This window comes from Protopterus annectens, chromosome 2.part0, assembly GCF_019279795.1.
Source record: "Protopterus annectens isolate FY-2018-M chromosome 2.part0, PAN1.0, whole genome shotgun sequence".
NCBI lineage: Eukaryota > Metazoa > Chordata > Ceratodontiformes > Protopteridae > Protopterus > Protopterus annectens.
This window is the reverse complement of record NC_056728.1, coordinates 125,605,373-125,632,352: the sequence shown is the minus strand read 5'-3', so window position 1 is coordinate 125,632,352 and position 26,980 is coordinate 125,605,373. Positions and strand designations below refer to the sequence as shown.

General features: G+C 44.4%; 1 protein-coding gene across 1 annotated transcript in view; it reads left to right on the top strand.

Annotated features, from left to right (window-relative positions):
• LOC122792710 (armadillo repeat-containing protein 8-like) overlaps window positions 1-26,980 on the top strand; it is a 1,055,700-nt gene that overhangs the window by 532,519 nt on the left and 496,201 nt on the right. The window contains exon 3 of the mRNA XM_044060296.1: window positions 7,163-7,234. Within this exon, the coding sequence (XP_043916231.1) occupies window positions 7,163-7,234 (72 nt within the window). The remainder of the gene's footprint in view (window positions 1-7,162; window positions 7,235-26,980) is intronic.

Here is a 26,980-nt window from a genome sequence, read left to right as displayed (position 1 = left end):
CACTTAGGTTATCCTGCTATCAGGCGGTCCCGCAGTCGGCCAGAGTTCCAAAGTCTTGGTCCGGCGTCGCTTCTTCCCTGACATCAGTGCCCCAGGAGTATATAAGATGCATCCGACGCCATTTTCTTCAGTCTTTCATGCCGCGTGGTACCCGAAGCAAAAGCAGTTCGCAAGTGCCGGTCGGCCGACTACTGAGATTTTCGTAGTCGAATTGCAGATCCGAAGTCTTCAATAAAGCTAAGTACCCCGTTGGGGAAACTGTTTTCTTGCCTCAGACCAATGTCAGAAAAAGTTAATTGTATTTCTTGTGGGAAGCACATACCTCATAAGGACTTCCACTCTTAATGTATTCCATGCCTAGGCCCTGATCACGACATCGCTAGTTGTCGGTTTTGTGCTAGACTTAACAATCGCACTATAAAACAACGTTTTGATTTTGCTTTGCACTACTTTGGCCGAAGGTTCAATTATACAATGCTGTCGGATCAACTGACGACTGCAATTCATAAAAAACGCAAAGACAAGGATAAAGACAAGCATCCGAGGTCCAAAACCGACGACGAAGCCTCTTCTAGGCCAGTTGCCGGTTCGCCTGTTGAGGTGCTTTTGCAGCCCCTGACACCCGCTACCTCAGAGCCACAGGCCGACTCCCACGTGGAGACAACTAGGCCTCTGGAAACTCAAGGTATTGGGCCTATGGAAACTAATCCCTCAGATGGGTCCGGAGCCGCTGAGCAGGCATCGGCTTCTGAGGGTGTTTTCAGACCTTCACAACTCGCCATTAAAGCAACAGCCAGGACAAAAACACCATTAAAGACAAAGAAGCAAGTACAGCATTCTCCTGGACAGTCCTCCATGCCTAAGAAACAGATGCTCAAAATGGCCGAAGACCTCATTACTCTAATCAGGGGTTCCCATCCCCCCCCCCTGAGAAAAGGCCTAGGCAGGATACAGACTTTGATTCCTCTGATCAGGTTTCCATCTCCTCTGATTCCACTTCAGACCAGGGATACTCTCTACCCCCCTGTAAGGACTTTGATGCTGAAGAATCCATCCCTTCACCCTCTCCTCCTGAGGATTACTCTTTTGAGGAAACTTTACATACCATGAGGGAGCATTTCCATTGGGAAAGTCAGGATTATTCAGAATCCAAGAAAAGGCTCAGGGACTTCCTTTTATTGCCTCAGCACAGGCCCCTTGCTATTCCGCCTGTGTTAGATATTGTGGATGATGTGTTCTCTGAATCCAGTTTATCTCCTGATTGTTTGCCCCCTGCTCCAGCCAAGCCAGATAAGGTATTATAGAGTCCTTGACTCTCACAAGTTTCTTTACAATAACCCTTCTGCTGACCCAGAAACCATTTCCCAGGGTCCCAAAGGGGTTGAGGCTTCTATTGCAAAAAGTCCAGTCCCCTCTGACAGAGATTCTAGAGCATTGTATAGATGGGGGAGGAAAGTTTACACTTCTGCAACTTTAGCAGTAAGGACTTCAAATTGCCAGTTTCACATGCTTAAGTACGAACAACATTTAATGGCTCAGTTAAAACAGAAGATGCTTACAAGCTCAGAAGCTCCTGACTATAAAGAAATGCAGGATTTATTGCACGCAATTGAACAGGTGGGAAAACATACTCTGCAATGTGGTTTTGATTCTTTAGAGGCCTCTTGTAGAGCCGCAGTTACAGGTTCAGTGATTCAAAGACATGCTTGGTTAAAAGAACAGAGTTTACCTGACTATGTTAAGGCAAAATTATTGGATGCTCCTTTACAGCATGCTACCTTGTTTGGTGTTAAGGCAGAAGAGGTGTTAAAGAAAATTGAGGATAAAGCTAAATCCATGCAAACAGTCAAAGATTTCTTACAGGTACAGCCACCTCGATTTAGCAGAAACTGGCCTACAAAAGAATTGGTCCATTCCAGTGTCAGACAGGCCACAGAGAGGCAGATACAGATGCCCAAGATGGCAGATCTCTACCCCAAGGCTCTTACAGGCAACGACAGTGGGGTACCTCAACCTCAAAAGGAGGTGAGGACAAGTCTCATCCTTACAGGAAACGGTCCCAATGACTTCTGCCTTCGTATGCCAAGCACTTACTTTTGGCAGCCCCCTTAGGGGAGAAACTAGCACTTTTTTCTCAGAATTGGCAAACAATCACCCAAGACAAATGGGTTCTGAATATTTTGTCTAAAGGATACAGGTTCCACTTTCACACTTTACCAAGGCTAAAGGGAATGCCAAACCTGACACAAAATCAATGGGCAGAGGCTCAAAAACAAATTTCAGCTCTCATGGACATGAGAGTTATTCAAAAAGTACCAGAGCAGGAACAAGGACAAGGATTTTACTCAAGACTCTTCCTGGTCCCCAGAAAGGACAAAGCCTGGAGACCCATACTAGACCTTTCAACTCTAAATACTTAACTGCATGTTCCGAAATTCAAAATGTTGACACTACAGCAGCTTCTTCCCATGCTGGGCAAGAAGGCTTGGCTTTTTACTCTGGACTTCAAAAAGGCATACCTGCATGTCCCTATCGTACAAGATTGCAGAAGATACCTCAGATTCAAAGCGGGTACAATGCACTACCAATTCTCTGCACTGCCCTTTGGCTTATCTACTGCGCCCAGGGTCTTTACAAAGTGCCTGGCACCAGTGATTGCATTTTGCAGACAAAAGGAATTCAAATATATCCATATGTGGACGACTGTCTCATTCAAGCAGAGAAAAAGGACATTCTTCTAAAGCATCTGGCGTTTGTAAAAACGCTGCTAATTTCTCTAGGGTACACAGTAAACGAAAGGAAGTCAAAACTAGTGCCCTCACAACAGATAATATTCCTGGGTAACAGCTTGGATACAACGGCCCAGATGGCTTATCTCATGCCAGACAAACAAGGACAACTGACTCAATATTTTCAATTGCTGGCAAAAACGTCCCATCTCCCTGCGAGAAAAATTCTGCAGGCCCTGGGATTCATGGCATCCTGCATACTACTAATTCCATATGCCAGACTGCATATGAGGAAATTACAATGGTACCTAAAAAGTGTTTGGACTCAACACTCTCACAGTTTAGAAACAGTAATACCAATAATTCCCTGCCTACAACAGGGGTTTCGATGATGGGCACAGGCATGTCACCTCAACAAGGTTCAGCCTTTAACTCTACCCACAGCCAGGCAGACTCTAACAACAGATGCTTCGGATTACCTCTGGGGAGCACACATAGCAGGAAAATGTATTCAGGGCAAGTGGACTCCAGACCAAATGCATCTTCACATTAGTCAAAAAGAGATGTTGGCTGTTCAAAATGCCCTAACAGCTTTCAAGGACCTTCTGCATCCAGGACAATTATTATTAGACAGTTAATACCACAGTAATGTGGTACATAAACAAGCAAGGGGGCACTCATTCTTATCCCCTATGCAGGCAAGCCATGACCTTGTGGAACACAGTTCTAATTTATCAAGCACAATTCCTGCCAGGAAAGAAAAATACTCTGGCAGACTATCTCAGCAGAAATGTCATGGACCCTCACAAATGGAAATTAAATCCACAAATCTTCAGCATGGTAACGCAAAAATGGGGGTGCCCAGACATGGATCTTTTTGCCACCCCACTGAATTGCCAACTACAAAAATTCTGCACAAGGACTTACCACACACAAGCATGGAAAGTGGATGCTCTTTCGTTAAGCTGGAAAAGCCTAAATGTTTATGCCTTCCCACCATTGCCTCTCCTTTCAAAGGTACTCCTAAAAGCCAGACAAGAAAAACCACAGATGATCCTGATTGCTCCAGACTAGCCACGCCAGCACTGGTACCCAATCTTAAAGAACTTAGCTCAAGGCCCACCATGGATTTTGCCTCAAATTTCACATCTTCTGACACAACAAAATAATCAGATACTGCACGGTCAGCTCAAAACCCTAAACCTGGCTGCATGGCAGATTCATTAGTCAAACAGGCAACACCTCTCTCTAAATGTTATGGATGTCATTTTGGAGGCCAGGAGGCCTAGCACCAGGAAATCTTACTCAGAAAAATGGAAGAGATTCTATGTCTGGAATCAGGCTCAAAGCCTTGACACTCTTGTCCCAAACATTCCTCAGATTTTACAATACTTAACTGAGATGCTGGACAAAGGCCTATCCTTCTCATCAGTTAAGATCCACGCCTCTGCCATTTCAGCTCATTACAACACGGATCCTCCTTTATTCTGTCATCCCTTGCTAAAGCAGTACCTCAGAGGGATTAAAAACATAAGACCGCCCCACAGAGCACCAACACCAACGTGGGACCTCAATTTTGTTTTGGAAAAACTGACCTTGCCACCTTTTGAGCCAGCCAATACAGCCAATCTAAAATTTTTATCATGGAAAACGGCTCTGCTCCTGGCAGTAACTTCAGCAGGAAGAGTCTCAGAGCTACAGGCATTAATGGCAGTGGAACCTTTTATAATATTTCATCAAGACAGGGTTTCTTTAAGGACAAACCGTACCTTCATGCCAAAGGTGGTGTCTAGTGTGGCTCTTAACCAAACCATCCACTTGCCAACTTTCTATCCAAACCCCCAGAATAAAGGGGAGAATCTTATGCACTCTTTGGACATACACAGGCAGCTACGCTTCTACTTGGACAAAACAAAAGCTTTCAGGAAAACTGAGCAACTGTTTGTAGCATATGCTGCAGGATCACAGGGCAAGGCTATCTCAAAGCAGACTGTTTCCAAATGGATAGGACACTGTATTCGTTACTGCTACACACATCATGGAAAATCAGTCCCTAATAACATCAGGCCACATTCTACCAGAGCAACAGCCTTTCTCAGAGGAGTACCAACCAAGGAAATTTTGGAGGCTGCAACTTGGAGTTCAGTGCACACCTTTACTAAGCATTACCACTTGCCTCTTTACTTTAAATCCAGAGCAGGATTTGCCACTGCAGTTCTGCAGGGCCTCATAGCCAATCCTAACTCTTTATAGACCAGCCACCCAACCTTAGCTTTGGGATTCTACCCAAGTGTAATGACTGCAGCAGTGTAACACGAACATAGTACAGTTTTATACCTACCATAAATGTAGATGTTAGTGTTCACACTGCTGCAGTCCAGGTTACCCTCCTTCCATCCCCTCTGTCCTAGCTGGACTTATCTATACCTTTCTATCCTATACAACCTTTGTGGTGTATTTGCTTGTAATTGAAGGTATTGTTTTTATTTTTTATGGATGTTTTACTAGCAATATGTATTGCCTACGTATTTGGGGGCAGCTGACATCTGGGGCAAGAAAAACTGAAGAAAATGGCGTCAGATGCATCTTGTATACCCTTGGCGCACTGACGTCAGGGAAGAAGCGACAGCAACCGACGCCGGACCAAGACTTTGGAACTCTGGCCGACTGCGGGGGACCGCCTGACGGCAGGATAACCCAAGTGTAATGACTGCAGCAGTGTGAACATTCGAACATCTACATTTATGGTAGGTACAAAACTGTACTTTTGTCATAGTGTATCTTTGGCCATCTCATCATATCCCATCCATACCCTAGTCTTTCATCTCTGGTCATACATTGTGGTCGAGAAGTTTATGAAAGGAGTGTTGCATGTGAGACATCCTTGAAAGCAAATTTCTCCTCCTTAGGATCTTAATTTTTTTCCCTAAAAAATTGATGTCGCCTTTTGAAACTGATTCTCAGACTAATTTGCAATTCATTGCTTGGAAGACATTTATTCATTCTGACATCTACAAGGTGAATCTCTGAGCTGCAGTCTCTCTTGGTGGGCCAGTACTATTTCATTTTTCATAAGGACAGGGTTGGTTATGCACTAATCTGTCATTCATGCCTAAAGTTGGTTTTGAATTTGCCTTAAATCAAGCCATCAATTTCTAAGTATTCTATCCTGATCCAAAAAAAAACAAGGGAGAAGAATAGTCTATATACCTTAGAATGTGCACAGGCAGTTGAGGTCCTACCCTGACAGAATAAAACCCTTTAGGAATGCTGAACAACAGCTTGTCTCCTGTAAGGTGGCTAAAAAAGTCCAACCTGTTTCTAAGCAATTTATTGTACATTGTTTGTCTTCTGCTATTGTTTTCCTTTACTCTCACCATGGTAAATATCTTCTAAGCAAGGTTAAAGCTCACTCACACTACGGTCTTAGCATTTTAAATGGCATATTGGAAAGGAGTGGACTCAAGAAGCATTCTAGAGGCAGCAACTTGGTCCTCTCTTCATACCTTCTCAAAGAGCTGTAACCTGTATTCCTTTTCAAGGTCCAGCACAGGCGTTGCTAGGATCATTCTCTAGGATCCTTGTCCTTTAACCTCCAGGGTAGGTTAAGCTTTGGAAATCTGACCAAAATGCCACTGAGGCAGTGGGAATGATGAACATAGTACATTTGCGTAAGCCCTACTTATCTGTAACAGTAGCTGTTTGAATTCCTCACTGCCTTAATGGCAGCATCCACCTGCCATCCCCCAGATTGTGTGTAGTTGAGGTGGGTTTGAACCTCTTTGATTCAGACATTGTTGGATTTGTCTTTAATATGGTATTGTGATTGGTTGTGACTTTACCCTTGATGGGTAATTCTGGCTTCAGATAACTTTGCTCTTCTCCTTTGTGGAAGTGAAAAAGCTTCAACACTCAGTCCCTGTGACAGCTGAAGGCTATTCCTTCAGGATATACTCAACCCATCAGATATCACAGAAAGAGAGGGGGCGAGTCTGAACTTTTTAAAGCTGGGCAACAGTTGGTAGATAACTCAGAATGCCACTGAAGCAATGAGAAAATCAAACCTCTACTGTTAAAGTTAAGTAGGACTTGAATAACTGTATGTTTTCTTCTTCTTAGCAGTTTTAATACCTGTGGAGTCTGTCTTAATTATTCCGGTGGTTGTAGCTTTTGTAATGGGTGTAGCATAATGGTGAGCACCCATATCTTCCATTTGTCACATCACATTTATAATGTAATAGGTAAGTTTTTCTAATTTTTTAGTATTACAGCTCCTAAACTCGTTTTCTATATTTAAGCAGTGTCTGTTTTGGTTATCTCATAATAATTTGCTTTGACAGTGCCTTAAAAATTAGATTGGGTAAAGCTAATGTATTCACCTGTAAATGGTTTCTGACTTCATGAAACAGATGAAATACCATTTTTTTTAATAGAGATATGAAAAATGCAGTGATTGGAAATAACAAGCAGAAGACTAATCTGATTGTTTTGGGAGCAGTTCCACGGTAAGTTCTTTCCAGCTATTTGATCGATATTCTGTTAAGTGGTGTTACTTCTAAAATTGTAAGAAACAAATAATTAGGACTTGCAACAGAGAGATGTTTTAGATATACATATTTGTTCCAGATTTCAGTTTAATTATCCTTATACGCATACCTATGTGTTGCTTTCTATGTTGATTGATAAAGGGTTTAGTTGTATATGGTTGCCCGTATTAAAGGCTTATATCTTGGATTATCCAGTCCTTCCAGTTCACTAATGGATCTGTTCGCCTCCAGGTGTCAGCATAGTAAACCGTTTTCCCTTGCAGCTTGAACTCCTTCCTTACCTTTGACAGTGTATTGCTGCTACCTGTTCACCTCAAATCTTGTTTGTTGCCATTCGTATCCTCTGCAGTCAATAGCATCTTGAGCTGATATGAAGAAATTATAATTCTGCTGTGTTTTTTCTATTTAATAAATGTTTTTGTAGTTAGTTTATATATACTCAAAGTTTCTTGACATTTTTCAGTATTTCAGGTAGTTTAATTTCTGCCCCCATCCATGTTATATATATATATATATATATATATATATATATATATATATATATATATATATATATGTATATATATATATATATTATATATTTATATGTGTGCATGTGTGTGTGTGTGTGTGTGTATATATATATATATATATATATATATATATATATCTATATATATATATATATATATATATATATATATGTATATAATGTGTGTGTGTAATATGAGCATTTTTCTCTTTCTTGAATAGTCATTTCAACTGTGTGAACTCCGTGGAAAAGTTGCATAAAGCACTGTATCCAGTGCTGCAGATGTTGAAACAAGGGTGAATGTGTGCGATTGAGTTTATGTTTAGGATTTTAATGCCGAAACTTTTAGATAGACAGAAGCATTGACTTTATGGTTTTGTGTGTGTGTGTGTGTGTGTGTTTGCAAGCTGAGGTCAGAGTAAAGGCTAGGGAAGGGGATGACTTTGGTATTGTGCATATTTGCTTCTGTATGTTATGAGTGCTTGAGTTTCATGTGTAGTAGTAGTGCTGTAGAAATGCTGGGGTGGGGGACAGGGTTAGGGTAAAGGTTAGCATGCATTATTAAGGTGGTGCTGGGTGGGGGTGGGCAAAAGTGCAGCCACAAGATTCCCCCATGACATCTCCATTTTGTCTGTGTGGCCAGATCATATAAAGGAGCCCTGTGAGATGTGCGAGTCCTGTGAATACTTTGTTAGAAGACAAGAAAAACAAACGGATTCTAAATGGGATTATTCCACTGAAGAAGCCAGGAAAGAAGACAAGTAAAAGACATGAAAAGGGGCAAGAGAAGGACTGTGCAACCCTCTGACAGCAGGTAGTCTCCCAAGTTGCTTAGGTTGGACATGCAGCCTGCCATGGCAACATAGCAAAGTGTACAGCCTCAACCTCATCCAGATAAATCTCAAAAGCTGGTGCCTAGTCTTCCTCCCAGGGACTTTGGCTGCCTGTAGTAGTAATTGAGGATCTTTTCTTAGGAAAAGAGGGAACTTTTCTCTGTGAAAAGCTTTCGAGGTCTCTCAAATCCAGGTCTGCCTTTGCTGTATCCCCTGAGTCAGAAAGGTGTTGCTAGTAGTTCCTAATTGGTGTCATACCATCCCTGTCAGCTGCCACAGCAGACATGATAGAACTCTAGGTATTGATAACTTACTTTTCTTTCACTGGTCTAGTTTAAGCACCAGGAGCTTCAGAGCTTACTTTTTTTTTTTAAATACCAGTGCTGTCAGTGTCCACATTGAGAGGGTTTAACCTTTCTGTCTCTCCTTTGGCCCTGTTGCTTCTGACTCCAACCCCCAAGTATGTTGAGTGATTAGGCACCTTTTGGTTCTGACCCCATAAGGGCTGCTTGCTGTAGTCAGCACTTTGGCATTCAGTCTTGTGGTGCAGAACCAGCTTCATAGTAAAACTCGGATTTTCTGTTTCTTGAGCCATTGTGCCAAAAGCTTTTGTGCTTGGAGTTAGCATAAAACAGTTGCTTAACAGCAATCGTTCTAAACTCATTCATTTTTCAGTCCCTCTAAATTCTTGCCATTTAACAATATCTTTTTCTTTTGTTTCTACCCTATTTTTAAACTCCACTTTCATTTTATCCCACTCCCTAGCTATACTTCCTAAAGAAATTTCTTTCTTCCCCAATAACCCCCGAAAGGCACCCTGTATATACTGCTGCACAGGTTAAAACAGCACTGTCCAAGGCCAATAATACAGCTTCTGTAGCACTTGACAATATCCCTAGCTGTGATGTTCTTCGTGTTTCAGTGTTGCAGTCATTACATTTGGCTAATCTGCTGGCAGGTTGCCCTCAGTCGGCCTGATTAACAAAGTCTTGGGTCCTGTGTCGGTTGCTGTCCCTTCTTCCATGACATCAGGTCATCAGGGATATAAAACATGCAGCCGATGCCATTACATCAGTCTGTCTTGTCACGCGGTGCCCAAAGCAGAAGCAGTTCGCAAGTGCCGGTTGGCCGACTCCTGAAATTTTCATTTTTGAGTTTCAGAACCGAAGTCCTCAACTAAAAAGCTAAGTACCCTGTTAGGAAAACTTTTGTTTGCTCCTTATCGGTGTCAGTAAAAGTTAATAATTGCATTACTTGTGGGAAGCAAATACCTCATAAGGATTTTCATTTGTACTGTATTCATTGCCTAGGCCCTGACCACAACATACCTTGCTGTCGGTTTTATGCTAAATTTAATCAACGCACTATTAAACATTGGTATTTTTTTGCTTCTAAATATTTTTGCTCACGATTGAATTATCCAGAAATGTCATCTGTTAGCAATCCGACTACTGGAATACCTAAAAAAATGCAAAGAAAAAGAGACAGGCCATCGTGGTCCAAAACTGACGACGAGGCTTCTCCTAAGCCAGTTGCCTGTTCGCCAGTACTCAGTGAGGCACTTTCGTAGCCCTTGATACCCGCTACTTCTGATTTGCAGGCCTCTACTGAGACCCATTTGGAGTCAGTATGCCGCGAGATGCTTCATTTATGGAACCCGCCGATGTCTCTACCTTAGATGGGTCTGGAACCGCTGTGCAGGCACTGTCTTCTGAGGGTGTTTTCAGGCCTACAGATTTGTATATTAGACCGATGCCATCTTCAAAACTAAGGCCAAAATCAAAATCTGTGTCTGAAAAACTGACGCCTGGGCCACATGTGCAGGCCCCTATGCCTAAAAAATGGATGATCAAGATGGCTGAAGATTTAATTACTCTGATCAGAGGTAGCCAACCCCCCCCCCCCCTTCTAAGAGGCCTTGGCAAGGCTTTGATTATGAATCTTCTGAACAGGATTCTATTTCTTCTGACTCTTCTAATGAACATGATTTGTGTATACAAACCTTTGCGGTCTCTGCTGCAAAAGATTCCATTCCTTCTGCTTCTCCCCCTGAGGATTTTTCTTTTGGGGAAACTTTACATACTTTAAGGGAACATTTCTACTGGGAAAGTTAGGATTTCTCTGAATCTAAAAAGAGACTTAGGGATTTTCTTCTTCTTCCTCAGCATAGGCCTTTGGCTATACCTCCTGTTCTAGACATTGTTGTTGATGTTTTTTCAGAATCTAGTATGGCTCCTGATTCTCTGCCTCCGGCTCCTTGTAAGCCAGACAGATACTACAGGGTTCCTGACTCCCACAAATTCCTTTTCAAAAATCCTATTGCAGATCCTGAAACCATTTCTCAGGGTCCCAAGGGCATTAAGGCCTCTACTGCTAAAAATCCTACCCCTTCTGATAGAGATTCCAGGGTGCTGGATAGATGGGTTAAGAATGTTTACACTTCTGCAACCTTGGCAATCAAAGCTTTAAACTGTCAATTTAATATGCTTAAATATCAACAGCATATCATGGGACTGCTTAAACAAAAAATGATGTTAATTTCTGACTGTGTGGAAAATAAAGATTTACAGGATGTATTGCATTCAGCTGAACAAGTTGGAAAACATACTTTGCAATGTGGTTTTGATTCTTTGGAGGCCTCTTGCAGGGCTGCTGTAACTGGGTCTGTGCTAAGAAGGCATGCTTGGCTCAAAGAGCAGAATGTGCCTGATCATGTTGAAGCAACATTTTTGGATGCTCCTTTACAACAGGACAGTCTCTTTGGTAATAAGGCTGAAGAAGTTTTAAAAAAGATGGAAGATAAAGCTAAATCTATGCAAACTGTGAAAGATTTCTTACAAGTGCAACCTCCAAGATTTAGTAGGCACTGGCCTGCTAAAAACTGGTCCTTTCCAGTCTCTTTGAGAGCCACTCAAGTCAAACCCAGACATTTCAAAGGCTCCAGGTTTCAGTCACAAGGGACTTTCAGAACAAAACAATGGGGTGCCTCCTCCTCCTCCAAATCTGGAAAGAACAAGGCACCTCCCTATGGTAAGCCGTCTCAGTGACTTCCCATTACACTTACCAAGCACTTACCTTTTGGCCGCCCCTTTGGGGGAAAACTGGCACTTCATGCAAGAAACTGGCAACTTATAACCCAGGACAAATGGGTTTTAAATATAGTATCCCAGGGATACAGATTTAATTACCACACATTGCCAATCCCAAACGGACGGCCAGACCTGCCCCCAAATCAGTGGGCAGAGGCCCAGAAACAAGTACTGTCCCTCATGAACATGGGGGCTATTCAACCGGTACCAGAAGAGGAAAAAAGATGAGGTTTCTATTCAAGACTTTTCCTGGTATCCAGAAAAGACAAATCATGGCGTCCAATTCTGGACTTATCTACTCTAAACACATTTGTGGACATTCCAAAATTCAAGATACTGACTCTTCAACAGTTACTTCCTATGCTAGGCAAAGATGCCTGGTTGGTAACTCTAGACTTAAAAGAGGCTTACTTGCATATCCCAATCAAGGAATCTTGCAGAAGATACATCCACTTCAAAGCAGGCTACTTGCATTACCAGTTCTCTGCACTGCCCTTTGGCTTATCTACTGCACCCACGGTCTTCACAAAGTGTCTGGCTCCAGTAATTGCATTTTGCAGACAAAGAAATATCCAAATATATCCATATGTAGACGATTGTCTAATTCAGGCAGAAAACAGGGACATTCTTCTAAAACATCTGGTGTTTGTAAAAAAGGTTCTAACTTTTCTAGGGTACACATTAAACGAAAAGAAATCACAACTGGTACCCTCTCAAAAAATTACATTCCTGGGTGCAAGCTTGAATACAACTGCTCATATGGCTTACCTTACGCCAGAAAAGCAAATTAATTTGTTAACTTACTTTAAACAGGTGGCAACAAAAACCCTGCTATCTGCAAGACAAATTCTGCAAGCCTTGGGGTTCACGGCCTCCTGCATTCTTCTAATTCCATATACAAGACTTCATATGAGGAAACTTCAGTGGTACTTTAAAAGTTTATAGAGTCAACACTGTCACAGCCTGGAAACGATGATTCCTATCATACCTTGCCTGCGCCTAGAGTTCCTATGGTGGGCAGAGGCCTGTCACCAAAACAAGGGACTGCCATTCACTCCAACCCCTACCGCCCTAACTTTATCTACAGACGCATCAGACTATGCTTGGGGGGGGGGGGGCTCATCTGGCAGGGAACTGCATTCAGGGCAAATGGAGCCCAAATCAAATGCACCTTCATCTCATTCAAAAAGAGATGCTAGCTGTACAGAATGCACTGACAGCCTTCAAGGACTACCTTCATCCAGGACAATTAATGATAAAGACAGACAACCCCACAGTTATTGGTACATAAACGAGCAGAGGGGTACACATTCCTACCCCCTTCGCAGACTAACCATGGCATTGTGGAACACGGCCTTGACCAACCAAATAAAACTGCAAGCTCAATTTCTGCCAGGATAGCTAATTACTCTGGTAGACGAACTAAGCAGAAATCTTATGGACCCACACGAATGGAAACTGGAAACACAAAGTTTCAACACGTTGACATGGAAATGGGGGAGTCCAGACATAGATCTTTTTGCCTCACCCCAAAACGATCAGTTGGGCAAATTCTGCACAAGAATTCATCACAAAAAAGCTTGGAAAGTGGATGCTTATTTTTCAGCTGGAAAAACCTATCAGTCTATGCTTTTCCCCCTTTGCCTCTGCTCTCCAAAGCTCTACTAAGTCAGACAGGACAGACCAAAAATAATTCTGATTACTCCAGACTGGCCTCGCCAACACTGGTACCCACTCCTGTGCAATGTGTCACACCTTCCTCCGTGGCACCTGCCTTCGACACCTTACCTTCTGTCTCAGCACAACTACCAAATTTGCACACTACATTCCAAACTTTGAATCTTGCAGTATGGCTAATCATCTAATTTCACCCTTGGCATCCCTCGGCAAACCTGTGATGGATGTCATTTTTGAGGCTAGAAGGCCTTGTACTAGAAAATGTTATGCTGACAAATGGAAGAGATTGTGTGCCTGGAACCAATCACAAGGAATAAGCACAGCAATGCCCAATATTCCTCAGATTTTGCAATACTTGACTGAGATGCTTCACAAGGGCCTATCTTTTTCTTCCATAAAAATCCATGCCTCTGCCATTCAGCTCATTACAACACAGAACCTCCCCCTCTTCTGTCATCCTCTGCCAAAGCAGTATCTCAGAGGGGCCAAAAACTTAAGACCTCCCAGGAGAGCGCCAACTCCTACATGGGACCTCAGTTTTGTTTTGGAAACGCTCACTTTCCCTCCTTTTGAGCCAGCTGCTACTGCAAACCTAACATTTCTCTCCTGGAAAACAGCTTTCCTTTTAGCAGTCACTTCAGCTAGAAGGATTTCTGAATTGCAGGCTCTTATGGCAGTGGAGCCTTTCATTATTTTTCATGCGGACAGCATGTCTCTCAGGACCAATCCTTCTTTCATGCCTAAGGTGTTATCCAGTGTGGCTCTTAATCAAACCCTTTCATCTGCCAACTTTCTTTCCCAATCCACAGAACAAGGGTGAGCGGATTCTGCATTCATTGGATGTACACAGACAACTTAGATTTTACTTAAACAGGACAAAATCTCTAAGAAAATCTGAACAACTATTGGTGGCATTTGCTGCAGGTGCAGAGGGAAAGACTATTTCAAAGCAGATTATTTCCAAATGGATAAACCATTGTATTCGTTTCTGCTATATGCACCATGGTAAACCTGTCCCCAAGGGGATCAAATCTCATTCCACCAGGGCTGCATCTACTTCTGCAGCCTTTCTCAGAGGGGTTTCTACCAGAGCCATTCTAGAAGCTGCTACCTGGAGCTCAGTTCATACGTTCACCAAACATTACCATTTACCTCTCTTCTCTAAATCCAGAGCTGGCTTTGCCACTGCTGTCCTGCAGGGCCTTATAGCTGCTCCTAATGCTGTATAAATCCATCCTCCCAGCCACAGCTTTGGGATTCTACCCAAATGTATTGACTGCAAAAGTGAAACACGAAGAACATAGTACAGTTGTGTGCATTTACCATAAATGTAGATCTTCGAGTGTATTCACTGTTGCAGTCCTGGTTACCTGCCGTCATTTCTCTTACTGTACCTTTACTTTCATTTACTATGCTTAAAAGCCTTTTTGATGTATTTGCTTTTGTTTGGAGGTATATTTTTTGTATTTTAAATTATGTACATATGGATACATACATATATATATATATATATATATATATATATATATATATATATATGTATGTATATATATATATATATATATATGTATATATATATATATATATATATATATATATATATATATATATATATATTGTTCCTCATTTGGGGGGCACCTGACATCTGGAGCAAGAAAAACTGATGTAATGATGTCGGATGCATGTTTTATACCCCTGACGACCTGACGTCGTGGAAGAAGGGACAGCAACCGACGCAGGACCCAGGACTTTGTTAATCAGGCCGACTGAGGGCAACCTGCCAGCAGATTACCCAAATGTAATGACTGCAACAGTTAATACACTCGAACATCTGCATTTATGTTAAGTGTACACAACTGTACTTTTTTGGGTCAGGAACCTATCCTTCCAGCATGTTTTTTCATTGTGATGACAAGGTGTTGATCCCTGGAGCGTGCATCTCTGAGGGATTGGGAAGAAAAGCTCTTAGTGATGAGGTGTGCCACATAGAAGGATTTCCTGACTGTTGTGGCAATGTGGTTATCGAAGGTGAGACCACTGTCCACCTGTGTCCCTAAGTCTCTCATCACACTTTCGGTGTTTAGTGTACTGCCACCTATGAGGTAATTCATGGGTGCATGTTTTTTCCCCAAAGGGGATAACTATACATTTTTTGGCATTAAGCTTGAGCCCATGGCTCTTTCATCAAGCATCTGTTTCTGTAAGGTCCTTTTGTAGAATATCCACATCATTTGGGGATTCAATAATGGCTCCCAGTTTGCAGTCATCTGCGAAGTTTGTTATCCAGAGTCCCTTAGTGTTGGCCTGTACTTCAGAGAAGTAGATGCCAAGCAAGAGCGGTCCCAGGACTGAACCCTGAGGTACTCCAGTTGTCCACCTGTCTGGAGCTGGATTTGGAGTCTGTTAATTTTGCAGTCTGGGTTCTGTCAGTAAGCCAGTTGGCAACCATCATGTGACGTAGGGATTTATGCCCAGTTTAGTAAGTTTATGATTCCAGAGTTGGGGGGATGGTGTCGAAGGCCTTGGCGAGGTCCAGACAAGCTTTGTGGACTCGCCTTACCCTCATCCACAGCTCTGGAGACTGATTCAAATTAGTCAGTCAGGTTCAGGAGACCAGATCGGCCCTTCACGAACCCAAACTGGAAGGGGTCTATTGTTTGATGGTTGCCAATGTCTTTGTTTATGAGTTCCATGCTAATGCGTTCCATGCCCTTGCAGATCAGGCTGATCAGACTGATGGGACAGTAGTTCCCGGGATCCAAGGTGGATCCCTTCTTGTGGAGTGGGATAACTGTAGCTGTGTCCCACTCAGTGGGCATGAAGCCTTAGGTGAGGTTATGATTAAACATGACACTTAGGTGAGGTGCCAATTCATTTTGTAGTTCATGTAGTACACAGCCTGGAATGTCATCTGGTCCCATGGATTTTGTATTCTTAGCTTTGGAGAGTGCGGTTTCTATCTGTGTGGCCGTGATTACCAGAATTTGGCCATCTTTTGGTATTGAGATTGGCCCTTTAGTGGGTGAGAGGGGGGGTTGAAGTTGGCAATAAATCAATATGCCAGGCTATTGGCAATATCCTTGGGATCAGTATATTTAATGCCATTCTGTTGTAGCTCAGAGCAAATCTGAGCATTGCCATTTAGATTCTTGACATAACTATAAAATGCCTTGTGGTTGTCTTTGGAATCTTTGGCAATTGTATTTTCGTAACTAGCTTTGGAGGATTTTATGAAGGATCTTAGCTTCTTACTGAGGCTGATAAGGAGTTATTTGTATCCTGGGATTTTCCTCTTTTCTGCAACAGTTTATTTCTCCTGTTGTATAGTTTGTTTATGCCAGGGGACCACCAGATTGGCTTCCTTTATTTGGAGGGGAGCGTCTTTGTTCTATTTGGGATGCACGATTCATGTACGAGTGGATGTGCTCATACAGTGCCTTCTTGCAGGATTCAGCAGTCAAACTTTCAGCTCCCGTCTGCATGGGTGTCATGAAGTTTGTCACTCCTGACTTGAGTAGCATGAAGTTGGCTTTGGAGAAGTTTTTTACAGAGGTTTCCTTACTGGGGGGTGGGGGTGGGATGTGGATGTCAAGGGTGATTAGCTTATGGTCAGACCTGACCAATGAAGGGGTGACCACTGTTGTGGAGTATCTATCTCCCATATTGGTAAAGACCAGGTCTAGGAAATTGTAGCCCCTGGTGGGACACTGGATTAGTTGATCCAGGGCGTTGGAATTTATGAATGCCAAGAACTGTTGGGACCTGAGTAGTTTTCCCAGTTAATGGCAGGGTAGTTGAAATCACCCATTATTAGGGTATTTGGTTGTATCTTAATATTTTCCAGTATGTTTAGAAAGGTGTAGTTTGAATCTTGGGGCATGGTGCAGGATCTGTAGCAAGCTACAGTTTGGATTGCAGTCTTAACTAGTGTTAGTTGCACCTGGAGATTTTCAGATGCATTGTGTTGGGCACCTAGCCTGGAGGTGTGAATATCCTTGGTGTGAATATGGACACTCCTCCAGCTTTAGTGTTTCGGTCTTGGTTTGGTGGCTGAAAAGTGAGGTAAGAGTTGTAGCCTGGTATTGCAGGTGTGCTCTCTGGTGCCTTGAACCAGGTCTCGGTTACTGCACAGATATTGATGTTCTCCATTTTTAGGAGTGCCTCGTGAGAGTGCATTTTGAGGGTTAGACTTCTAGCATTGAGTAGCATTACCTTCAGATTTTGCATTCTTGTATCTTTTACGGTGGTGGTTTTGTCCTTTGAACCTTGCCTAAAAAACGCACTGTAGGGGTTGCAAGTGCTTTAGCCAGTAACCTGAATCCCAGGGGCGACAGGTGCAGACCATCTCTGGCAAAGCATCGTGGTTTGTTGATCAAGTCGTCCCAGGCAGACAGATACTGGATCCCCTTTGAATGACACCCAAAGCTTAGCCAGTTGTTGAAGTCAGTCATTTGTCCTTATAGTGTGGTATCATTTTGGGCGAAGGCGGGATGCTGCTCAGGGCTAGGGTCATACCTGCCTGGACCACATGATCTGAGGGCTCTTCCATATCTCTTCATGTAGTCCAGGGAGGTACATCTCAAGTCATTCACTCCAACATGGACAATGACGGAGTCGTATTTGTACTTGTGGAGTGACTTGAGTGCATGCGTTATGTGTCTGATCCTGGCACCCGACAGGCAGCTGACTGCAATTTTCTCCTTGTTCAGCCTGGTGAGTGGGATGTCAGTGTGCCTGACTATAGAGTCACCTATGACTAAAGTGTTGGGTATGTTTTCTTGCCTTAGGGGCTGTTGCCTGGCACACTGGTGGTGTGAGCTGTGTGTCACTTTGGTTGTGACTGGTGTTTGTTTGCATTTCAGCTTCGGAGGTCCTTGTTGCTTGGGCAGGTTAATGTTAGTGGATTTAGTGTTGCTATGTGTTGGTGTTGATGGTGTGGGTTTTGAAAGGCTATGTGCTGCTTGAGGTGTAGTGCAGGTGTTAACCTTCTCCTTTTGACTGTCTAGCACAATCTTGGCTGGAGAGAGCTTTACTTGTGGTTTGGCTATGTAAGTGCATCTCTCGCAGGTTGTAGTGTTTGGTGGTAGGAGGAGAGGGTTTTCTGTGTACATGAGACAGTTGCTGCATTGCCCCAGTATGCCCAGATTCACCAGGTGGACAGGAGAAATCACCGGAAGCTGACCTTTGGACATGCCTGTGTATGTGCTTTTTTTTGTAAAGTACAAGAGCTGATGTTAAGTTGTCAATCTCGCCTTCATTCTTGCTTGATGGGTTCGGAGCCGATCCCTCGGCTCCGACTCGGCACTTGCTAAGCTCGAGAGTCACTTTTACCAGCTCGAGGCAGCCCCATATCCCATGATGCAAGGCGCTAAGTACCCAGATCTCGTTTTCCGCTTCGCTTAGGAGGTCTTCTTTTTACCAGCTCCTGGTAAGTTGTTCACTTTTGTGAGATTTAAGCCCCTTTTTAGTAAAAAACCTTTTATTGATAGTTTTAAGTTTATTTTGTACTTTTTCTGACAGAAATTCCCTGTCTCCTTTAATTTTTTGTTAGTCAATCTTATTCCCTATCCCATCCCCCCCCTGTTAGGGTGTGTGTGTTGTTTTTATAGAATACCTTTTGGTATCTTATTTAAGTTAATTTTGACTGGTGTGTGTGTGTGTGTGTGTTTTTCAGCACCATGTCAAAGGAGAGGGTCTCAGGTTTTAAGAAGTGTGACTCGTGCTGTCAGAAGATGTCTCTGACAGACGGTCACACTTCTTGCCTGTATTGTCTGGGCCCTCTTCACCTGCAGGACTCCTGTGCTATTTGTCACTCCTTCAGCCAGAGAGTCCTGCAGGAGAGACGGAATAAGCTGATTCTTAGGGGCCTTCTTAAGCCGGAGGGCTCTCCGGCTAAGTCGGCTCCACCAAAATCAGCAAAACCTTCCAAGGCCCAGGCTTCTGTATCTAAGCCTGCGGCCTCGGCTCCGACTGCATTGAGTCGAGATCGCTCGGCTGGAGCCGATTCTGGCTTGACAGTCTTCGGCACCGATGGCTATCGGTGCCGAATCTGTATTGACCACTTCGATGTCGGCCCGATCGGTTCCGACACCCATGTGGCAGGCATCGGTGTCGGCTCCGATCGGCTCCGACACCGTTATTTGGTGGCTGTATCGGCTCCGGCTGGAGCCGATACATCGAGGCTTCCTGTCGGCTCCGAGAAGTCGGCTCCGACGGGATCTATAGTATCGGGTCCGATGGGTCATTTCAGGAAGAGGTCGAGGTCTCCTTCCTTGGAGCCGATACTTTCGCCCGGCTTCACCTCTTCTATCGAACGGAGCCATCGGAGCCGATCTTCAAGGTCATCCAGGTTGTCAGATCATGACCTAGAGAGAGTGGTCAGTAGATTACTCAAGTCACAGGTACTGGCCCAAATGTTACACAGTCCGTCTCAACAGACGACTGTTGGTCCACACCCCATTACAGTTCCTCCTTCAACTCTACCCCAGAGCTTGGAGTTGGAGTCTTCGAATGGTTACTGCTACGGCTGGAGGACGGATACCCCTTCTGTTCCTTCAGCCTCTACTCTTATCTCCTCTTGAGACCTTCCTTAGAGGGATTCGTGGTCGGGCTTCCATGGTCTCCTCCGAGGGGTGAGTGGCATCGGACCCTTGTCCGAACCCGCTCTTCCCCTTGGAGCCTCGGCCTTGGTGAGCTCGGCTCCGACATCTGCCTTGGAGACTTCCCTTTCGGTGGTCCCTGGAGTTCCTAGCTCTTCGGAGCGGGTTCTCTCGGACCTGCCTGGGAGGGGAGCATTCGAGGTGATGAAGAGTGTACTGGCCACTGGTATCAGTCAGCAGTCTGTTCCCGTAGCTCCTCCCTCTATAGTACCTGTTGACATCTCTGCCACTTCTCCTGCTACAGGACCCAGAGATCCTCCGCCTCAGGTTTCCCCATTGGGAATTTCCCCCTCTTCCGAGGATTCTCCTGATGTTTCGGGAGATCCTCCTAGGAAGAGGACTTGTAAGAGGAAGCATGTAGACTCCCCCGAGTCTGTCACCGGATACTGACTTTGATGAGTCAGAGGGATCCCTAGATCCCCTCTGAGGATGTCTCCTTCTCAGACATCCTAGAACTTCTGAAACAGAGGGGAAACTGGCCCACCAACAATCCCTCTGAGGATGAGTCAGTATACCTAGAGGCGTTTGGATCTCGGCCCTCCACCTCCTGGGTGTCTCCGCCTTTCGACCCCCTTATGCAGGTTATTGCACGAAAGGCGTGGGCAGCTTCTGACTCTGTAGAGCCAGTCCCTAGGAGGCCTTCAAAATTTATCACTGCCCCGAGTGACAAAACAATTCCTTACCAAGGGTGTCCCCGCTGATGCCATGGTGGTGGCTGCGGCCACCAAAAAGGAACTTGCAGATCCTTCCGTGCCTGGCCCATCCTCCTAATAAGGACTCTAGGACCATGGATAGGCAGTAAGCGGATGTTTTCCTCAGCGACCTTTGCTATGCGTTCGCTGAATTATCTATGTCACTTCACCAGACTCCAGAGAGATATCCTGAAGGAGCTGGGAGAAGTAGTTCAGGATCCTACAGCTGCAGGGGCTCAAGAAAAAATTGCTTCGCAGCTAGGAACCCTCAATTCCATTGCAAACTCCTCCATGCGGCTAATATCTTATGCTGCGGATGGAGCGTAGAGCCGCAGGCACAGGTGTGGCTCTTAGACGCCAAGCCTGGATGCGGCTATGTGATTTTATGGATCCCTTTAAGGCGTCCTTCACAAATTCTCCCTTTGATGGGTCAGCTTTGTTTGGCCCTCAGGTGAAGGAAACCTTGACCAGGTGCGAGCAGGACGGCAAGACTCTTTCTGCTGTTGGAGTCTGTTTTTCCACCCCTTCTAGGCCTTATCCCAAAGGACAGAAGGGTGGGAAGATGTGGTTCCGTAAATCCCAAGGAGTCACGCCGGATTCACGTGGTCAGTTTACCCCTAGAGGCAGAGGGGGTAACAATAACAGACGCCGCTCTAGAGGCAGAGGGGGTCTGAAGAACCAGGGAAACAGGGAGCCTCTCTCTGACAAGCCCTTTCAGCATCCCTGAGGTGTTGCCCGGCTGTCCATCCTTGGAGGCAGTCGGGGGAAGATTATCACTGTACCCAGAAGCCTGGCATTCCCTCACTCAAGACAGATGGGTACAGTCGATCATATCCAAGGGTTACATAATTCCTTTCGAGGAAAGTCCCTTCCCCTCAAGTTCCCTTCCAGATGTACCACCGGTCTAAGGGAGATTGCAGAGTCAGAAATCTCAAAACTACTGCAAAAAAGAGCCATTCAGCCAGTTACAATAGACCATTCAGAGCCCGGAATCTACTCAAGGTTCTTTTGGTCCCCAAAAAGACGGGAGACTGGAGACCAATATTGGATCTCAGCAGACTCAACAAGTCTGTCAGGAAGACAAGATTCGAATGGTCACTCTTCAGTCAATTCTGCCCTTCTTACAGAAGGACAACTGGATGTGCTCAATAGATCTTCAGGATGCGTACTATCACATCAAAATTCACAGACGCCCAGGAGATTTCTCCGCCGGCTGGGGTCCAGTCATTTCCAGTTCAGAGCCCTGCCCTTTGGTCTCACTACAGCCCCCAGAGTGTTCACCAAATGCATGGCAGTGGTCACGGCTCACCTGAGACGTCAAGGATTCCAGGTGTTTCCGTATCTCGACGACTGGCTCCTGTCAGCCACCACCAGGCATCAGCTTATACAAGCCAGGGATTACACAATAGACCTTTGTTCTCATTTGGGCATCTCAATCAACTTCGAAAAGTCATCCTTATCGCCCTGCCAGTCTGTTACCTTCATAGGCGCAAACTTAAACACTGTTCGGATGTCAGCTACCCTTACAGAACAAAGAGTTTCAGACATTCAGACTCATGTCAGGATCATTCTGGCCAGCAAGAAAATACAGGCCAGAATGGTTCTAAAGGTATTAGGTCTCATGGCTGCGGCCATTACTCTTCTTCCCCTGGCTCGATTTTACATGCGCCTTCTTCAGTGGATGCTGTTCACACAGTGGTCATACCAGCAACTTCCAATGCGTCACCAGATTCTGGTGACACAGACATGCAAAGAGCATCTTGCTTGGTGGATCACATCGTCTCAGGTTCACCAAGGCAGGTGCTTTGTACCTCCGTCCCCGATAGCCACTGTCACCACGGATGCCTCCCTGATCGGGTGGGGGGGTCATTATCAGGGCAGGATGGTTCATGGGACGTGGCAACCGTTCGAGTACCATCTGCACATAAATGTCCTGGAGATGAGAGCAGTGCTTTTAACGTTGCAAGCCCTCAACGACTTTCTTCCCGTAGGGACAATTGCAGTCCAAACAGACAACATGTCTGTAGTTTGGTATATCAACAAACAGGGCGGAACCAAGTCCTACCCCTTGTGTCGAAGCTCAGACTTTGGCAATGGGCGATCTCCTCTCATCGGTTTCTGGTAGCAACGCATATCCCTGGGAAAACCAACATTATAGCGGACAGATTGAGCAGAGCTATCCTCATGCCTCACGAGTGGTCTCTCAAGCAATCTATAGCGGAAGAGATTTTTCTGGAATGGGGTCGTCCATGTTGCGATCTTTTGCTACTCCCCAAAACAGCAAATGTCCAGACTTCTTCAGCCTCTTCCCTCTATCAGGCCATCCCCAGAGACGCTCTGACCCAGGATTGGCCCCAGGGACTTCTTTATGCCTTCCTCCATTTCCTCTGATCCCTCAGGTGATCCAGAAAGCTACCGCTTTGAGAGCCAAATTGATTCTCATTGCCCCTTACTGGCCTCGACAAGTTTGGTTCTGTTCCTCCATCATCACCTTTTGGTGCAGCCGTGGCATCTGGACCCAGTGCCAGATCTTCTGATTCACCAATCCGGTCAGCTGCACCGGTCAATCCCTTCTCTCAACCTCACAGCATGGTTGCTCCACTTCCTTCCTTAGCCAGGCTTCCTTTGATCTCTAACCCAGTTAGAGACATCATAGTAGCTTCACTAAAATCCTCTACCAGGAGGATTTACACAAGCAAATGGAACGTTTCTCTTATTGGGCTAAGGCCCAAAATATTGATCCTTTTACTGCCCCTGTTCAGGCAGTTCTGGACTTCTTAGCAGAGATTTTTCATGCAGGCTCCTCTTCTTCCACAGTCAGAGTTCAGTTGGCTGCTATTTCCAATTTTCATGTCGGGATAGCAGATCATAATATTATGTCCCATAGGCTCTGCAGGGCCTTCTTGAAAGGAATTTTCCTACTAAAACCTCCAATCAGGAATCCTCCTCCTCAGTGGGATCTAAATTTAGTGCTGACATCCTTGATTCTTCCCCTTCGAGCCAGCTGTTTCTTGTTCCCTGAAATATCTTTCTTGGAAAACGTTATTTCTAGTGGCTATTACATCTGCCAGGAGGGTGTCTGAACTTCATGCTCTTTCGGTTCGACTTCTATTTGGTTTTTCACAAAGACAGAGTATCTTTGAGAACTAACCCAACCTTTTTACCTAAGGTCGCTTCAAACAACAATTTGAATCAATCCATTGATCTCCGGTATTTTTCCTAACTATTCAGATAGAGCTGAACAAAAGCTACATTATCTTGATGTCCATCGTCAACTTAGATATTATTTGGACAGAACAAAAAATTTAGAAAATCTGATCAACTTTTTGTTTCCTATGCGGATAATAAAAAGGCCTTCCTGTTTCTAAAGTGACTTTGTCCAGATGGCTTTCTTCGGTCATCTCTGAAATTTATACTCAGGGGAAAACAGCTGTGCTCAAAACCTAAAGCACATTCAACTAGGAGCTTAGCTACTTCTACAGCTTTTCAAGCTAGACTTCCTTTGGACACTATTTGTGCAGCGCCACTTGGGCTACTCCTCACACTTTTGTTTCCCATTACAAATTGGACTTGGCCTCCAGGGACAGAGCCAGTTTTGGCTCTACAGTCCTCAAGAGTTTGTTCCATTGAGCCACCCAGGATAGAGGTGCTAGGACGGTCCCATCAAGCAAGAATGAAGGCGAGATTGACAACTTAACATTAAGAAGTTATGTACCTACCATAACGCTCCATGTTAGTTGTCTTCTCGCCTTCTTTCTTGACCCTCCCTCCTTCCCCCTGGCCTGGACAGACCTTGTATAAGAAACTATTATGCTAAAGACCATTCAGACCTGGTCCTTTTTCCATCTGTAAGTTTCTTCTTCCTTTGGGAAGTATTTTATGCTTGGTGCTATTGCCCTTTGTCAACAAACGAGATCTGGGTACTTACCGCCTTGCATCATGGGATATGGGGCTGCCTCGAGCTGGTAAAAGTGACTCTCGAGCTTAGCAAGTGCCGAGTCGGAGCCGAGGGATCGGCTCCGAACCCATCAAGCAAGAAAGAAGGCGAGAGAAGACAACTAACATGGAACGTTATGGTAGGTACATAACTTCTTATTTTCTCTTAACTTTGCAAGGTACTTTGCAATTATAGGCTGTTTAGTGCCTATGATTAATTTCTCCTTACTAACAAGGAGAGTTGAGTGCTTTTATCAGTTTAAGGCTTCCTAGTGCTTTCCATCATGTACAATATTAAGTGCTAGTCACAGGGTTCAGATTTTAATGCTACTACTGAGAAACCAGCTAGTTCTAAGGGATAATTTGAAGAGCAGACGTTCTGGCTCCTCATATAGTTATAATGATGCGAATAACGTGTGTTTTTAAGCCAGAAAGTTGAACGGGATAGAAAACGGCCCAAAATGGCTAATAAAATTACAATTTCAGAGCTGGAAACCACTTTTCTATCGTTAGATAAGCAGTACAATGCTCACCACTCCCACTGGCAAAGCAGTAGGACTTCCCTCTACCACAGCAAGGTCTGAATAGCTCTGAACACAGAAAATAAAGTCCTGAAATCAGTAAAGCCTGGGATCTGGACTATACTAGCTAGGAAACGCAGGAAACAAGAAAACAAGATAGTATTTTTTTTTTTGGTTAAAACAGGCTAAACAATGCAGTAATACAGTATATAAACACAGAAAAGGCTAGCTCACTTGAGTTTGTAGCCCTAAACCATGAATGCAATTAAAACTCTACAAAATTAGCAATTTAAAACTTTTTAAATGAAACAAAGCAAGTGCACAACTGAAAAAACATTTGACGCAGTAATAAAGTAGAATAAGTCAGGGTTACCATATTTGCTTGTATGTAAAAGAGGATGAAAAAATATGTGCTGCCACCAGCATGTTATTTCGTCCTTGATTGGCCCATATACCGGTATACGAGCCAATCAAAACCTCGCACAGCAGACACTTCTGTTCACTGTGGAATATCAAGCAGATGTTCTTCATACCACATTGCTGCAGTCCTAACACTTGGGTAATCCGCTGTCCCAGTCGGCCCGAATACCAAAGTATATGGCTGACGTCGGTCAAGGCGCATTAGTCTGACGTCAGGACGTCAGGGTACAAATGCGCATGACCGACGTCATATCCTCAGTCTTTTTTGCCGCATGGTCCGATGCAGAAGCAGTTTTGCGAGTGCAGGTTGGCGTTCTGAAATTTTCTGAAGTCGGAGTTTCAGACCGAATCAAAGTTGGCTAAGTACCCCGTTGGGGAATATTTTGTTTTTTTCTTGCCTCAGTATTTAACCGGATGTCAGAAAAAGTGAATAATTGTATTTCTTGTGGGAAACAGATACCTCATAGGGATTACCATACCTTGTGTATACCTTGTTTAGGGCCTGAGCACGACGTTGTTGGATGTCGCTCTTGTGCTAGATTTAACAAACGCACTATAAAGAGAAGGTTAGACTGTGCCAGGTTAGTTTTTGGGAAGCGTTGTAATTATAAAATGCCGTCGGATGCTCCGGCGCCCGTCCAAAAAGCGCAAGGACAAAGCAGCAAAGCCTAGGTTGGAAGAACCGTCAGTCCCGGACGTCGGTTCTTTAGAAGGCTCAGTGGAACCGGAGGTTCTGCCAGAAGTTTCTTTGGAGTCTCAGGGAGCGACTTTACTGTTACAAGATGTGTCTTCTCAGGAGGTAGGCCAGGCTGAAGGGGCTTCTCAGGTGGCTGTTCTCCCCTCTCTTCCTAAGGTGGTTAGGCCCTCCCCTTCTGTTTCCAAGGCTTCTTTGAGAGGCAGGCCAGGTTTATCTTCAGTGGGGGTCTCTCCTAGTTCTTCAGGATCTTTGCCTAAGAAACATATGCTTAAAATGGCAGAAGATTTGATTACTATGATTAGAGGTTCTATGCCCCCTCCTGATAAGAGGCCTAGGGTGGAACCTGAGCTTGAGAGTTTTGAGCAGTGTTCGGAGGCTTCTGAGTCTTCGGCTGAAGACTTGCAGGAGTATCCTCCTTATTCTGATTCTGATGTGGATGATTCTACTCCTTCGGCTTCTCCTCCTGAGGATTTCTCTTTTTCAGAGACTCTTCATTCCATGAGGGAGCATTTTAAATGGGAAGGCCAAGATTTCTCTGATTCCAGGAAGAGGCTTAGGGAATTTTGTTTTTACCCCAGCATAGGCCTTTAGCTATACCTCCTGTTCTGGATGTGGTGGAAGATGTTTTTGCAGAGGCTTCCTGAACCCTGATTCTTTGCCTCCTGCCCC